General features: G+C 40.4%; 1 protein-coding gene across 6 annotated transcripts in view; it reads left to right on the forward strand.

The window, feature by feature from the left end:
* carmil3 (capping protein regulator and myosin 1 linker 3) overlaps positions 1-14,154 on the forward strand; it is a 75,274-nt gene that overhangs the window by 32,839 nt on the left and 28,281 nt on the right. For all 6 annotated transcript variants that reach the window (XM_018677544.2, XM_051070165.1, XM_051070163.1 and 3 more), the window contains 4 exons: positions 1,883-1,992; positions 3,524-3,601; positions 8,853-8,929; positions 13,672-13,776. In XM_018677544.2, coding sequence (XP_018533060.1) covers positions 1,883-1,992; positions 3,524-3,601; positions 8,853-8,929; positions 13,672-13,776 — 370 coding nt within the window. The remainder of the gene's footprint in view (positions 1-1,882; positions 1,993-3,523; positions 3,602-8,852; positions 8,930-13,671; positions 13,777-14,154) is intronic.

Below are 14,154 nucleotides of genomic sequence, written 5' to 3' on the forward strand. Positions count from 1 at the left end.
AGTTGCAGAACACTGGTATATTTTTGTCACAGAAATTATAATGCTGGAGGATTGCATTTTTGAGCATTGAAAATTAGCAGTAACTATGAAAAGAAGGTAAAAACCAGGCCAAACTACAGTAGCTGCAGCAGCTGCACTCTGATTTGGTGATATATGCCATTTTGCTGAACTAGTAATTCACTTTGTTATCCCACACATCTAAAGACTAGGTAATCCAATCATTTTTGGAAAAAAACAAACCGGTTAAACTCCTGCTAAAACTAACTAGCGTAGCAGAGTAGCAATAACTCCTGTATCATTTGACTCTAGTGGAATTATCCTATTTAATATGGTTAATCTAGCTTTAAATCACATTTAAATGTATTCAATTGTAAATTATTATTTTAATTTCAGTATAAATATTAGCAGTAGTTTTCATTATTCATTATTTACCCTGAACTATGAGCTGTGAACAATAAAAAGTTTATTTTCTTTAACACACTACACTTAAAATGGATAAGAAAGCCGAAAGAAGACCTTCTGTTTGTACTGCATTTTTCCATAATACTCAGAGAAAATTATCTAAATCATCTATATTTTTTGAGTTGTTTTAGGTGAATGGCAATTTTGGGGGTTAAAATAACTAGCCTAAACAACAGTTGACTTTAAATCACTAAACCCTTGTAACTCAACCTCTCTGCTTCTATATTTTCTCCTCTTTGCCTTTGTTAGGCAGCATGGATGAAGAGGTGCTGAATGCTGGGTGTTATATACAGTATATATACCACAGACAATGACCTTCATACCCTGCTAGTGTACGCTATGAATGGGAAAACCGCACTAGGTGTGATTTTTAAAAAAGCAGTGGATTGACACAGTGATATTCGGGGGTAATGCAGTGATGGTGCTGACCTTGAATGGTGGATGTTGGTATGACTTTGCAGGGGCTGGGCATTTTTTGTTGAATATTTATAGATCTCCCTCCCTCTCTCTCTCCCCTTCCTTCCCTCCGTCTCTAAAACACCTACACATATGCCGACACAAGCACGTACACACGCTCAACCATACATGTCTCCAAGAGGCAGATATATTACGCATGCTTTCATACCTTTGCTCCCACACACACTTGACAATGTCACACACACCGGATGGTTTCTAAAAGTCTCCACTTAGAGCAGAATCGAGCAGCAGATAGATAGATGGGGGGGGGATTAGACTCCCTGTCCCCTCTTCCCCTCATTTCCCTGCTAATCGCTGCAAATTAGGGATGAAGAGCTTAGTGCCTTGCCAGCTTCAGAGCGGCACATGCAGTAGCTAGCTAGACACACTCCCCAGTTCTAAAGAACAGGAGAAATATACTTCCTGTAACTGCTGGCTATAATCGAGGACGTAGAGTGAACAGTGCACAGAGTAACGATGGTTGTAGACTTTGTTTATTTGCTGCTGCTACATATTTCTCCCATGTTGTTGTTGTTGTTGTCTATATTTAATCCTCAACTTGCTGTGGTGTGCTGCGCTTTGTGTCAGTATTGCAGGGTGAGGATTTTAATGAGGGGTTCCTTCAGGCCTGTGGGTGTAATTGTGTTGTGATCTGATTTTGTTTTGGCTTTCAGGGTACAACTGGATACTGGTATAGGAGGAGAAAAGGTGGCTGGCTTCCTCCAAAAGCTCTTTTCATACTAGTCTTTCATCTGAGCCTGCCAGTCACTTATTTGTTTGCCACGGAGCTTTCTTACCGCTCTTCCATTATGTAGCTTTGTATTCATTAGTTGCTAATAAGTCATGTCCAGAGCAATAAATTGGTCCATTGAAAAAAACAGGCTGATTATAGGGTGATTAAATGACTCAAGGATGCATATAACTTGTTTATCCTCACTGCCTATCCCTCTGTCCCCCCCATTAGGTGTTGTTTCCCTGTCTCAGGCTTTGTGTTCAAGCGACGACTACTCCAATTCTCTGCTGCACCTGGACCTGAGCAAAAACCCTGGGGTTCTGTCTGGGGAGGACGCCACAGTGAGGGACACACTGACAAACACACACTTTCAGTGACAATGAACAGGATTCACCCCCCCTGGAATTTTTTTATGTTTTGCTTAAGTGTGTTTCTATCTACCTGTTTCACGAAAAAATCTGAGTGACCAATAAGGAGACTGTAACCTTGCACAAATTATTACATAAAACAAACATAAATTCTCAACATTGTTGTTTTTAAGCCATTCTTATGTAGCTTTGGCTCATTTCTTGCTTGGAAACAAATCTTCTCCCAAGTGGTAGGCTTCTTGCAGACTGCAACAGATTTTCATATAGAACCTCTTTGCTGCATTAATATGACCCTCACAAGCCCTCCAGGGCCTTCCACAGAGAATCATCCCTACAGCATGATGCTGCCACCATCATACCTCACACTGAGGATGGTATGTTTCTAATGGTGTGACATCTAGTCTGATGGCCAAAAAGCTGAGTTTTGACCACTGAAGCTTTCTCCAGCTGACTTCAAAGTTTCCCATGTGCTATCTGGCAAACTGTAGCTTAGATGTCAGGTGAGTGTCAGGTGAAACATCCAGCCAGTTGTAGTTGTGTGCCCAGTCTCTCCAATGAGAACCCCTGAAGCATGAGGTATCACAGGTCTCTTGGTGGCCTCCCTCACTCATCTCCTTGTGTGGTCACTCAGCTTTTGGTCTGCTCTACACAGATTTACAGCTGTGCCATACTCTTTCATTTCTCAATGATTGATTTAACTGGACTCCAGCGGCTGCTCAGTGACTTGGAAATGTTCTTGCAAGCATCCCCCGACTTCTGCTGTGCAGTTAGCTTTTTGTGGAGTTGCTTGGAGTGTTCCTCTGTCTTTATGGACTCACAAAATTTCGGACATTTCAGATACAGATGTATTTATACCACACTCCGCTGGAGCCTATTGATTACACACAGGCAATCTAACTTTGACTATTTATGTGACTTTTAAAACCCATCAGCTGCACCAGTGATGATTTAGGTATGCCCTATTCAAAGGGGTGAATAATCATATAAACAAATATTTTAGAGCAGTAATTCATTGTTGTTACTTTGGCATTAAAGTGTTTTCCTGTTGATCAGTGTCAAAAAAAGCCACAATAAATCTGCTGAGATCAGTTTTGCAAAACAACCAAACATTAAAACTTTCAAAGGGGATGAATACTTTTTAGAAGCACTTTATATTTTGGTATGTACAGTACTGTGCAAAAGTTTAGCCACTAAAAGCAAAGAATCATTTTATTTATTAATTAACCTAAATACTCCCATGTCCCAAAATCATGTAACACCATCCCTCCCAGGACTTCTTGTCACTGAGGATAGTTCTTAATGACTGGCTGAATATTTAGGCTCATTGTCATGCTGCGGAATGAATTAGGGACTGATCAGATGCCTCCCTGATGGTGTTGCATGATGGACAAGAATATAAACATCTAAAGTGCTTAAAACTTTAGCACAGTGCTGTATATAGTGTGGAGGTTTACCTATATTTTGTATCCATTTTCTAAAGGACTCTCTTGTCTCTCCTGTGTAGAACCTGTACCTGTTCCTGGCCCAGCCCAATTGCCTGGTCCATTTGGACCTGTCTGGGACAGACTGCACCGTGGACTCGGTTTGTACTCCCCCGTCTCTGTTATAGGCACTATCCACCCATTGCTGTCTGATCTCATCTCTGGGATGGGATTCAGGCCAAGAAGCAGAAAGGGGTAGCGTCCTGAATATGAATCGCCCACCACGCAAAAACAATGTTACCTCAGTTGACTCACAGTCTGTCTTAGAGCTCCTCTGTGCATAATGCTTTGAGTGATGGTAAAAGCTATTAGAAGGCACTGCAATACAAATGTATACCCACTTATGAATTATACAAATGATACATTGTATGAATAGCATACAAGAGCCTTTGTTTCCTGTGTTTGTTCACATCTTTGTCACTTCAGAGAGATGACTTTGTCTTTGTTGTTACTGTGTCTAAATTTAAACTGTGTCTGCCACTGTGACAAAACAGTGTCTTGCCGCATTAGCAGATATGCTAACAGCTGAAAGGATGACAGAGCTTTCTCTCTGGAAGAGTTCAGTGACTACGCTTGAATGTGTCTGCCCCTGCTGGTTACTGCTGAGATGGCAGTTCTGCCTGGTTCACTGTAAATATACAAGACTCAGTGGCAAAATGTTAAAGTTACCGTTGTCCTCAGGATGTTGTTTAGTGTCTGTCTCCCTCTGGAAGATGTAGAGTTTGGTGAAAAGTGCTGGCTGAACGGGAGGTCACATTTATTGTTTATGTCTGCTGCTTTGTCAGAGCTGTATTGCTGCTAAGGGGTGAGCGCACAGTAGGGACATGCAAGGTTGGCTAGAACAGACATAAATATCCAATTTTCATTTTTTCCCTCTGCCGCAGGGAGGTCAGAGGTCAGTGTCAGCTACAGATCTACTCTGGGCTCTACTCTTGCTCAGTGACACCTCAGCAGGACTGTGTGTACTGCCATGATGTCTTTTTATATTACAAATTTTAATCCCATTGCTAATTCAGTACTGTGTTCTTCCCAGTGATAGAATACTAAGTAGTACATTTACTCAAGTACTCTACTTAAGTACAGCTTTGCAGTACTATTTTTTTTCTCTGCATTTATCTGATTGCTATAGTTACTGGTTACTTTGCATTCTTTGCATATTATTTTCATAAACAATATATAATCAGCTTCTGTGCCTCTAATCTTCTACTATGTATATATAAAAAATGAGGAACAGTGCTCTAGTGCTGCAACCTGCCTTAATGTTTCAAGATACAGACACTTTATTTGTAGAACATCTGAAAAACAATCATTTTTGATGATTGCTGTCAGCAGCAACCACAATGACAAACACACTATGTGTCCTGTGACGGCTTCACAATGAAAGTCGTCACCCTGTGAACTAGCAGCAGCAGGAAATGTTCAGTTTGCATTAGCAGTAACTTGATAACAGCATTCAGAGAGTAAACAGAGAGGCTGATGTCAGTGAGCTAAAATTACAAACCGTAATAGTGGATTTCATGCTACATCATTTCTTGTGAATCCCCTGGACATGTGAAGGCAATTTTAATATAGAGTGGGAATGGCAGACTCTGCCACTAATAATGAAAACCATCATATTATTAAAATGTCAATATATTCATTGGATATTTTTGAAAAATGTTGAAAGTGCAAAAAATGCACCACAAATATCAACACTTATATGATTCTGCTTTTGTGACTCTTAGTACATTTTGCTTGTAATACTTATATACTTTTACTAAAAAGTTTTGAGTGAAAAAAATGTAACTTGTAAAGGGGTTTTTACATTGTCATTCTACTTCTGCTTCAGTAAAAGATCTTAATTTCTCTTCCAACCATGGTCTCTCTTTACCACGGTTACCTGCACTTCACAGTGACACGTTTGCTTTCTTCCCTTGCTGTGCCTCACTTCATTTTTACACACCTAGGAGCAGGGAGCTTGTCAAGCAGGATTCAGTTTCATGGAGGAATAGTCCAGCCTGTGAAACTAAATCCTCCTCCCTCCCGTTAATGTGGGCCATGAATTTTGTATTGAATTATGTGCATGAATGGAAGTCATTGCATCTGTTCTGCTTTATTTGCAGGTTCTCAAACTTTGTCTCACCTTATCTCTTTTAAAAACTCACCTTGTGACTGTGAGAGCTGCTCCATGCCTTGCTTTGTTAATTATCATTTATCCTTTCGAGAGAAACTGTCTGAGGGAGAATTTGTCTTTTTTTAGTGTTGGCCTGTGGGATTGAATTATTAATAAGTTCCTTTTTTAATCTGTGCTGAAATACCAACGCCGGTCGATTAGTCAATTTGGGTGATGGATCACAGTGCCAGGGAAAAATGGATTTGTCTGATAGTTTAACCTCTCGCACAAGTGATGAGATGCTACTTAAAGTCTTACAAGAACTTGGCTTTTGATGGTGGTCATATTTGCTTAGAACTCTTCCTGTATAACAAACACACATAAATCATCTTTATTTCATGATTAATTGGCTCAGCGGTTCCTGTACATTCATTCCGATAGTTTCAGAATCCTTTATTTTGAAAGTGAGTGATTCTTTCACAAGATGAGAGCTTGATTTGATATGCAGTTTGATGGATGGTAGGTGAGTGGCTCTACTGCTGCATGATGATCATATAAGCAGGGAGAGTGTAGGTGACACAGCATGTTTAATTTCTTACACACATTTTGAACGCTTTATCCCCATTTTTTTTATGTGAAACTTGACATTTGATGGATAGTCAATATAACAAATTGAGGAGCTGAAAGTAATTAATTTTTTCCTGGTATGGGTAGAGCTTGACTTTGATTCAGTGTAATACAATTACACTTCTTATTGCCCATTTGGTCCTGCTGTCGGGAATTAGTAGACTTCTCTGACAGATGAGCACTTTCCGTACACACTTTGAAAGACTGGTGTCTGCTGTATTTCATTCAGCTGCTGGAGCCAGGGGGCATTAACCCTTAAATGGACAAGTTTTATAGTTGCTTCAGCTGATTGACCTGGCTGTGTTCTTTTTATAACCTCTTTAAGCAGGGGGATACAGACGATTCGAATAAAAATAAAAATATTTTTCCAATTTATTTTCTCACCAATACAAAACACTGAATTAGCCTTGAAAAGAAATATTTTCAAAGAAAAAAAAACATTGTAAAGAATATTTATACTCCATTACAAGTAAAAGTTCTGCACTCAAAATCCCGCTTAAGTAGAATTAAAGAAGTATTTACAGCAAAATATAGTTAGCAAATTTAAATTGTAAACACTCATTTACAAACACTCATTATGCAGAGAAAAGACACTAGTATTTAACTACTTTAAATACAGGTGGGTTTGTGATGAGAAATCTGAGGGGTCATGAGATGATTAATCGGGGAGGGATGAACAAAGTTCTACTGCACAAATCTGTATTCATTTTTTGGACTTTGTCTAATCTTTTTTTGTGTGAAATATTGGATCATTTTACTTCTTTGTGCCTTGATTAATTATTTAAATGAAACCATCTGAGAAGTTTGGAGAGGAAATCTCTCTTTGGTTGAACAGCTAATAACTCATAGATGTCTGAAACGTGACATGGGCCCCAACTAGATACTGATTTTCTGTATGTTCTCACAAGCCAAAAAGGTCAGGAAACACTGATTTAATCTTAAACAATGCCTTGTGTTTTATGTGGTTATCATATTTTGTTTTATGTCGAATATCAGTCTTTATGATAATAATATATTACATAATTAACATATTAAGATACATTAAATGGCATATATTTCTTCTCCCTCATTAGAAATTCAAGAATTTTATTTCAAATTTAACTGCTGGACACAACATGTCTCATACTTTGATGTAGTCCATTCTCAGTGTGCACTGCATGCTTCAAGTTTCCATATCATACTTATGTATGCCAAATTTTGGACCCGGATTGGTTATTGGTCAGTGTTAATATCGGTGATGTCAAAAATCATGCTCGTAGGCCTTCCACTTAAAATCAGATTTTCAATGAACACAGAGGAAATTTACACTTTTAATCAATGAATGCGAAAACAGCTTTCTGGTGGTAAACTCGGCACATACGTAATTCTGTGCAGTGAAGCTCAAACATTAAACTGTGAAAGAAGAAAGACACATTTCTGACCAAAGGTGAACTTTAAACTGTCAGATAACTGTAGTGGAGTACAAAGCGCAAAATTCTCTTAGTGAAATGTTGTGGAGTAGAAGTATAAAGTAGCAGGAAATGGAGGTACCTTGAAATGGTATTAAGTACAGTGCTTGAGTAAATGTACGTGGTTCTTTTCCAACATTGTACAGTATATCAGATGGTCCCAGAGTGTGAGCACAAAGTCAGTGACGACCTGAGCCAAATCCTAGCATTAAAACTGTAGCACTTCAATGTAGGATCTCTGAATGAAAGAACATTTATGTAGCATCTTCCTTTGCACTCACAGCAGATCTTGACCAGTCACACAGATACAGTATGTTTGTGTTCACCTTGCAGAGAAAGCCATTTTGGAGAATTTATGACATTCAGCAGAAGCTAAATACACCTGTTTTGTGTCATAAACTTCATAACAAACATTGTATTATTCTGTACAAAGCCAAACCATATGGCACAAAAGAATTAAATCAATCCTAAAAGAAATTGCAATCATTGTTTTTATCCTGATTTTCACGGTAACTCATCATCTCATTTTGTTCTGGATTTTTAATCCCATACATGTACATATAGTATATACATTTACGCCGATCAACCACAACATTAATACAACAGGTGAAGTAAGTAACACAATGATTTTGGTACAATACAGTGTTGTGCTGGGAAACCTTGGATCCTACACAATACTAGGCAGGTCACACAGGTGCTGGATCAGATTGGGGTCTGGGGAGTTTGGAGGCCAGGTCAACACCTTGGGCTTTCTCTTGTATTCCTCAAGGCCCCTGCCACTGGGGAGTGTCTTTGCCATGGGGGGGTTCTTGGTCTACAACAATGTTTCGGTGGGTGAAACATGTCAAAGTAAGATGAATGGCAGGATCCAAGGTTTCCCAGCAGAACATTGTATTGTAACAAGATGATCACTGTTGTTCACCTGTCAGTGGTTCTAATGTGGCTGATCGATGTATGACACTGCATGACACATTGGGGGACAGTTGTATTGAAGAGGCTTTGGCCAAGAGAGAAATACAGTAGCATCATTTGTTTTTTAGTTTGCTCAGATTGCATTTGTGTCAGCTTTAATCTGTACTGTAACCATTTGTTCGGCCTCATAGCCAAAATAACTGCTGTACAAGACAATCGCATTCTCGGTACTGAACATAACACAATCCATTTGTCTCTCTGTTTCTCTGCCAGCTGTTTGGGGCCTTGCTGCGAGGCTGCTGTGCTGACCTCTCCTACCTGAACTTGTCCAAGAACTCCTTCTCTCACAGGTGGGCGTTCTCCTCCAGTGTACAGTAAATCCCCCGTTAAAGCTTGTTTTTTTTCCTGTTTTTTTACTTTTTAAAGAAAAGCACACAAACACATTTGTTTTCTTCCTCTGACTCAGCCAAACAGCTCTGGAGGAATTCCAGTCAGGAGGCGCTGAGCAGGGCGAGCATCATCATTTATTTTCTGCAGTAGATTAGTGTTTAGCCCTGGACCTCACTGACGGAATTAGCGTGCACGCCCGACTTGCTCACCTCATTTGTTCTGCCTTGCTGCGTGTGTGTCTGTGTGTGTGTATGCATGCTTCCAAAATCTGTTTCCCTTTTTCTTTAATGTACACATGTCTCTTTTTGCTAACAAGTTTTCTGTCTGTCAAGCACTTGTATGAATGCCCTCAAGCATCTCTTCGGTGTTTCAACATGTGTATGTGTGTGTGTGTGTGTGTGTGTGTACGTGTGTGTTTACCTAGCTAGGAGGCAGAAGCAGCTCTGGTTCTCATCATGTCGTGTCCCCCAGGAGCCCAGGAGCTTCCCTGCTCAGCATATTACATTACAGAATTACACAGAAAGAAGTTGGTGAAAAATGAGACTAATTTTAGACGGGAATTATTGTTCCATTCCCCAGGCTCACACGCCTGCATTTTTTTCCTTTCTGTCTGTTTCTTTGTATCTACTGTAATTCTCTATCCATCTTTTACTTTTTTGCATATGTCTAGCGGTTCCTCTTTTTTTCTCTTTTTCACCTTTCATTCATGCCTCCCGCTTTTTATTAATGTGAATTCTTTCTCTTGCTGGAGCTCTCAGCTTCACAACTCTCTTTCTCAACTCCATTTATAACAAGAAGATTGAATTTCCCACTATCCCCCCTTCCTTTTACTGGTGACATCCACACTCCATCCATCTTCTCTGTCTGGTTTTTAATCCTTCCCTTCCCATGGCTGGTTTCCTCTTCTCTTATCACCTCCTCTCCTCTTTCCTTTCCTTCCTCCTTATTCTCAGCGTATGTTCCCTGCTCCTCGTCCTCTCTCCTCAACACCCCTTCATCTTCTTCCCCACCACTCTTTCGCCTCACATCCTCCTCCTCCTACTGTACCTCCCTCCCTCCCCCTGTTCATAGTTCATCCCGCCTCCTGCCAGTCATGGGTCTTCTGGTATTAAAAGCATGCTGGCTCCGTGCTGCTGCTGGTCAGACGGCTGCGGTGCTGTGGTGACAACACAGAGCCACAAAGCTGAACCGAGCTGATAAGAACCACCCGGCTGCCGCTCATTAATATGGAACGGGCTGCCTCAGACCCCTCCTTCACCCATCACGCACACACACACACGCACTGCACTGACTTTCGCATATTCACGCACAAGCACACACACACACACACACACACACACACACACACACACACACACACACACACACACACACACACACACACACACACACAGATACAGCACTTGTGAGAAACAATGAGCAGTCCATGTAGATATAGTTACACACATGCACATGCGGTAACAAGCTGCTGATACAGCTCTCTGGAGGGTGTTTTGTGCGAGAGACAGTGACACTGTATCTGCTTATGCGACAGAAGCCATTCTGTATCTCCTGACAGGCTGTATGCTAATTATTACGAACGGGTCATAGAAGAACGGGTGTCCCACACACTTGTAGGTTATCTAAAGCAATGACGGGGGCTTGTAATGCAGCTGCCTGCTTTTCCCTCACTACTATCTTAATGTTTTCATCTCTGTCTTTTTTTCCCCTCCTCCCACCATTGCTCTCTCCCTTATGACCTTTTCCATTTTTACCCCTCATAACTTCATTTTCTCCCACTTTATCTCTCATTTTTCTTTTCTATTCATCTCCTCTGGCTACATGTTGTTTTATCTTTTAACCAAGTTAACATGCTTTTATCTTTCTGGGGTGAATGTTGGAGCTGTCTGGAAGACATGTGACTCAGTCAACCATACATTTGCTTAATCACTGGGTAAAATGGATGCACCATAGTTCAAGGAATAAAATAATCTTTTGGTCTAGCGTGTGTGTGTGTTTGAGAGTGTGTGTACGGGCATGCAGGGCTTGAAATTAACAGCTTCCACAAATCAGCTGTGGTAGATAATGTTGTCACGTCACAAGCCAACTTGGCAAGTGCTAAATCATATTCTAATGGTTCTATTTTAACAGTGCAATCATAACAATCGGCATAAAGCACTGGGTCATGTGCACAAGGACAATAAGGGCTTATACTCCCGGTACGATATGCACAAAGTGGAATAGAAATTGGAGGGGTGTAGTGATTAGTCATTATATTCTCAGCCAGTCACATTAGGGGTCTTGTACCCATTAAGCAGCTGTGCCAAACACATGGGCACATGACAAAATTGGCTTAGCAATCAGAGAGGAGAGGGAGAGAGGTGTTTCAGTTGTGAAGCCCTGGATGTTTAGATAGCATACAGATATGCTGCTAAAGGCAGATGATGTCTCTTTACATTAGCGGTTATGCTTTTTTTCTTCTTTAATGTTTGATGTGTAGTTTTATTTTGAGAGAAAATGAGACATGCCACCATATGTGTACTCACAGCTGGAAAATTGCAGTTGAAATATTTGAAGCAGTTTAAATGTCTCTTCCATGTAGGGTTTTTTTTTTTTTGAGTCTATGAAATGTCTTTGCATTGAAGTAACTGCTGATGTTGAAGCAGTGAAAGGGATTGAAGTGGTGGTTAAAATGTGAGTTGAAGTTAAAACTATGAAAGTAGTTCAGGTTTCAGTGGAGACATAAACATGAGAATGACACAAAATTTCAGTGTTTGAAAGTGCAGTTCAAGTATAAATACTGAAAGCATTTGAAGAGTTGAAGTGTCATTTGGAGGCAATGATTTTAGGCATATTTGAAGTCCATTTGTAAGGCAAATGCACCGTGAACGTTATATTTTAAAACAGTATGACATACCTCAATGTTTCACTTTAGTACTGAATAAAACTCTAGCAGTTTTGTGAATCAGCAGTTGCGTAGATGTCAGCACACTGAAATGCAGTTTAGAGTCTAGTGTCACTATATCAGTGGGAAACATACAGTATAGATCACGCAGGCAGTAACAGCTACCACTTTGGTCCAGACTGAAGTATATCAGTCCTATTGGATGGATTTCCATTAAACTTGGCTCTGACCTTCATGTCCCCCTCAGGATGAATTGTAATGACTTTGGTGATCCCATGACTTTTTATCTTGTGCCATCATCAGATCAAAATCTTAATTTGTCCAGTACTCCGAATTGTAACCTGGATTTCATTGATTTGCAATACTAATGGCATTCCCATTAGTCTCAACTGTACCTTGGGTTTAGTGCCAAGTAAAAAAATGTTAGTGATGTTGGTGATGGCTGCAGACTCCCTTTTTTCTCTATTACTCTCTGATATGTGGTTTTAATTTTGATTTACACAACCATACCTGTTTGCTGTAGCAAAAGATAAGTGAAACGTGCATTTGCCAACATTTTGACGCCATAACTGGAAACATGCAGCTGCAGTTAATAACATTAACAACTGCATTTATGGAACTGAGTCCTTGGTAACAAAATTAGTTGCACCTGTGTTTTTCCTGCCAGGATGAGTCAAAATGTCTTCCATGAAAAATCTGAAACGCCACGTTATAGATGAGTGTCATATTAATCATGCCATGTCTGTCATGATGAGATTGTTTACTTTAACTGTCAAATTCGAAATCTGAAGAGCATTTTGGCTGGTGGTGTATTAAGTACATTTCAAGCCATGTATATATGTGTGTGTGTGTGTGTGTGTGTGTGTGTGTGTGTGTGTGTGTGTGTCTGTGCATGTGCAAGTGCCTCATCATTGAAAACAGTACTCGTTGTTTATCAGGATGAGGGTGAAAAAAATAGAGTAGTGTAAAAAACAGGCTTCTGTGCTGCACGAGTAAACATCATATCAGCTGCCTGAAGAGAGGTAGCAGGTAATCCCTTCCAGAAAAACAAGCCTTGTCTTTCTGAAAGATGAATTCATCCTCCCCCTCTTTCTCTCTCTCTCTTCCCTCCTCTCCTGCCTATCATCACTTTCCTCCTACTGTCTCCAGACCCCCTCCTCATCCTCCCCTATGGTGAATTATTTGTGCAGTGGGGGCTGAAATGGCAGATTGGCTGCTTTGACAAGTTCTAAACACAGATCTGAACCTGTGTAATACATCCATCCTGTGAATGCTGAGGAGAGTCCCCTTATGTATTGTGACTCAGAGGGATGTTGTACATACACACAGACGTCTTCTCTGTCCTTCCTCTGATGACAGGCTAATGTACTGTATATGCCAGGCAGATGGTTGGATAATTGGTCAATGTTACCTTTTAACCGGTGGCAGTAATTAATACAGACTTCACCTTTTCACGGTGTCTGGTTGATATAATACTGAACCCAAATGTCACAGCCAGCATCTGTCTGCCTTAGCCTTCTTTCTTTCCCTTCCTCTCTCATTCCTGTTTCTCCCTTCCCTCTCTGTCAGTTCTCCGCTCATCTGCCGCAAACTTTCTGTCACTCCCTATCAGCATATCACGTCCCTCTGTCATCCTTTCTCGTCTCGGTCGGTTCTCTTATCTGTTCTCATCATTCTCTCACCACCTTTCATTTTCAGTCTGTCTAAATGCCTGATGGTGATCCATTGTTAATGCTCACCCCCTGTCCTCCTCTCCCTCCCTCACCCTGTACATATTTCTAAAACTATTCTATTCTTTTCTTTACTGTCCTTTTTCAGGAAAGCGAGGGACTCTCTGCCAACTTTCCGCCAGTTCTTCAGCTCCGCATTCAGCCTAACCCATGTCAGCCTGGCCTCTATGAAAGTCCCTCCTGATTCACTGAGGTGAGTCACTGTCACAGCCAAGGATTTAAAGGGGCCTTTGAAACCCTTAAGATCTGCGAGCGGATCTTAGATGCAAATCACTTGTATAGTCCTGAACTACAAAAGTCTGAAAAAGGAGCAGCTGTACATCTTAATCTTAACCACATTCAGGTTGTCATTACTATATATCTCGGCTGATCATATTGTAATTCAATACAGCAGAAAAGAAAAAAATCATATGGAAATTCAATTAAATTGTATGGAAGATGTTATCCCCAAATGACCTTGCACTACTCAATAAACACGTCCAGCTGTAGATACCTGCAAAATACAATATAAAAATACAAAATAAACAAGTCAATCCTAGAAGCACCTACATTTAACAGAGGACATAACTTC

Source organism: Lates calcarifer, linkage group LG4 (assembly GCF_001640805.2).
Source record: "Lates calcarifer isolate ASB-BC8 linkage group LG4, TLL_Latcal_v3, whole genome shotgun sequence".
In the NCBI taxonomy this organism is placed as follows: Eukaryota; Metazoa; Chordata; class Actinopteri; family Centropomidae; genus Lates; species Lates calcarifer.